The 758-nt window shown below is 40.6% G+C and overlaps 1 protein-coding gene across 1 annotated transcript in view; it reads left to right on the plus strand.

The window, feature by feature from the left end:
• The window catches only part of LOC107990239 (NACHT, LRR and PYD domains-containing protein 12-like), a 9,617-nt gene that overhangs the window by 322 nt on the left and 8,537 nt on the right, over window positions 1-758 (plus strand). The window contains exon 2 of the mRNA XM_025053425.1: window positions 494-730. Coding sequence (XP_024909193.1) covers window positions 494-730 — 237 coding nt within the window. The remainder of the gene's footprint in view (window positions 1-493; window positions 731-758) is intronic.

Consider the following 758-nt stretch of genomic DNA (forward strand, 5'->3'; position numbering starts at 1 on the left):
GACACTGCTGATAAAAAGCAGGTGGTTCTCCATGTCTGGGTTTGTTAGAGGAGCTTGTTCACCTAGGTCTTTACTACATTCTTAAGCTAGATGAGTTTATGGATCAATGTTCTTTAGTTCTTTGAATGGTTCTGTCCAGCCACTGATATTTACAGTTTCCTGTCAGGGTTCTTTTCCACTTCTTCTCAAAAATATTTTGTCAATCAGATAAATAACAGGATGTGTTCAACACTGAATGATCCTGTGTTACTGAGGAGAAACCATTGAAACTGATCTGTGTCTGCTTTAAAATACCAAGGCTTTCCCATAATTCATTGGGGTTTTAAGAGGTCAGGACAAACTCAGAGCCAGATCTTTATTCTGCGTTTTGTTGACAGAAATTAAGCAGAACAATATTCAGTTTTTTCACTGCAGACTTTTGTTGTGGGAAATATAGATCAGATCTTCAGTCTCGTTTTTCTTCTTCAGTCTGACTTTTCTTCTTGTCTTTAAGTGGACATTGGTCTGCAGAAGGTTGTAGAAATACATAAGCTCTTTCTGAGCCAGAGATGTGAACATGTGACTGAAGGAGCAGATGATCCAGGAAGTAGAACCCTCCTTAACAACATCTACACTGAGCTCTACATCACAGAGGGACAGAGTGGGGAGGTCAACACCCAACATGAGGTGAAGCAGCTGGAGACTGCTGCCAAGAAGAAGAAGATCATTGCAGACAATCCCATCAATTGCTGTGACATCTTCAAAGCCTTACCTGACCA

Source organism: Cynoglossus semilaevis, chromosome Z, assembly GCF_000523025.1.
Source record: "Cynoglossus semilaevis isolate Cse_v1.0 chromosome Z, Cse_v1.0, whole genome shotgun sequence".
Lineage (NCBI taxonomy): Eukaryota > Metazoa > Chordata > Actinopteri > Pleuronectiformes > Cynoglossidae > Cynoglossus > Cynoglossus semilaevis.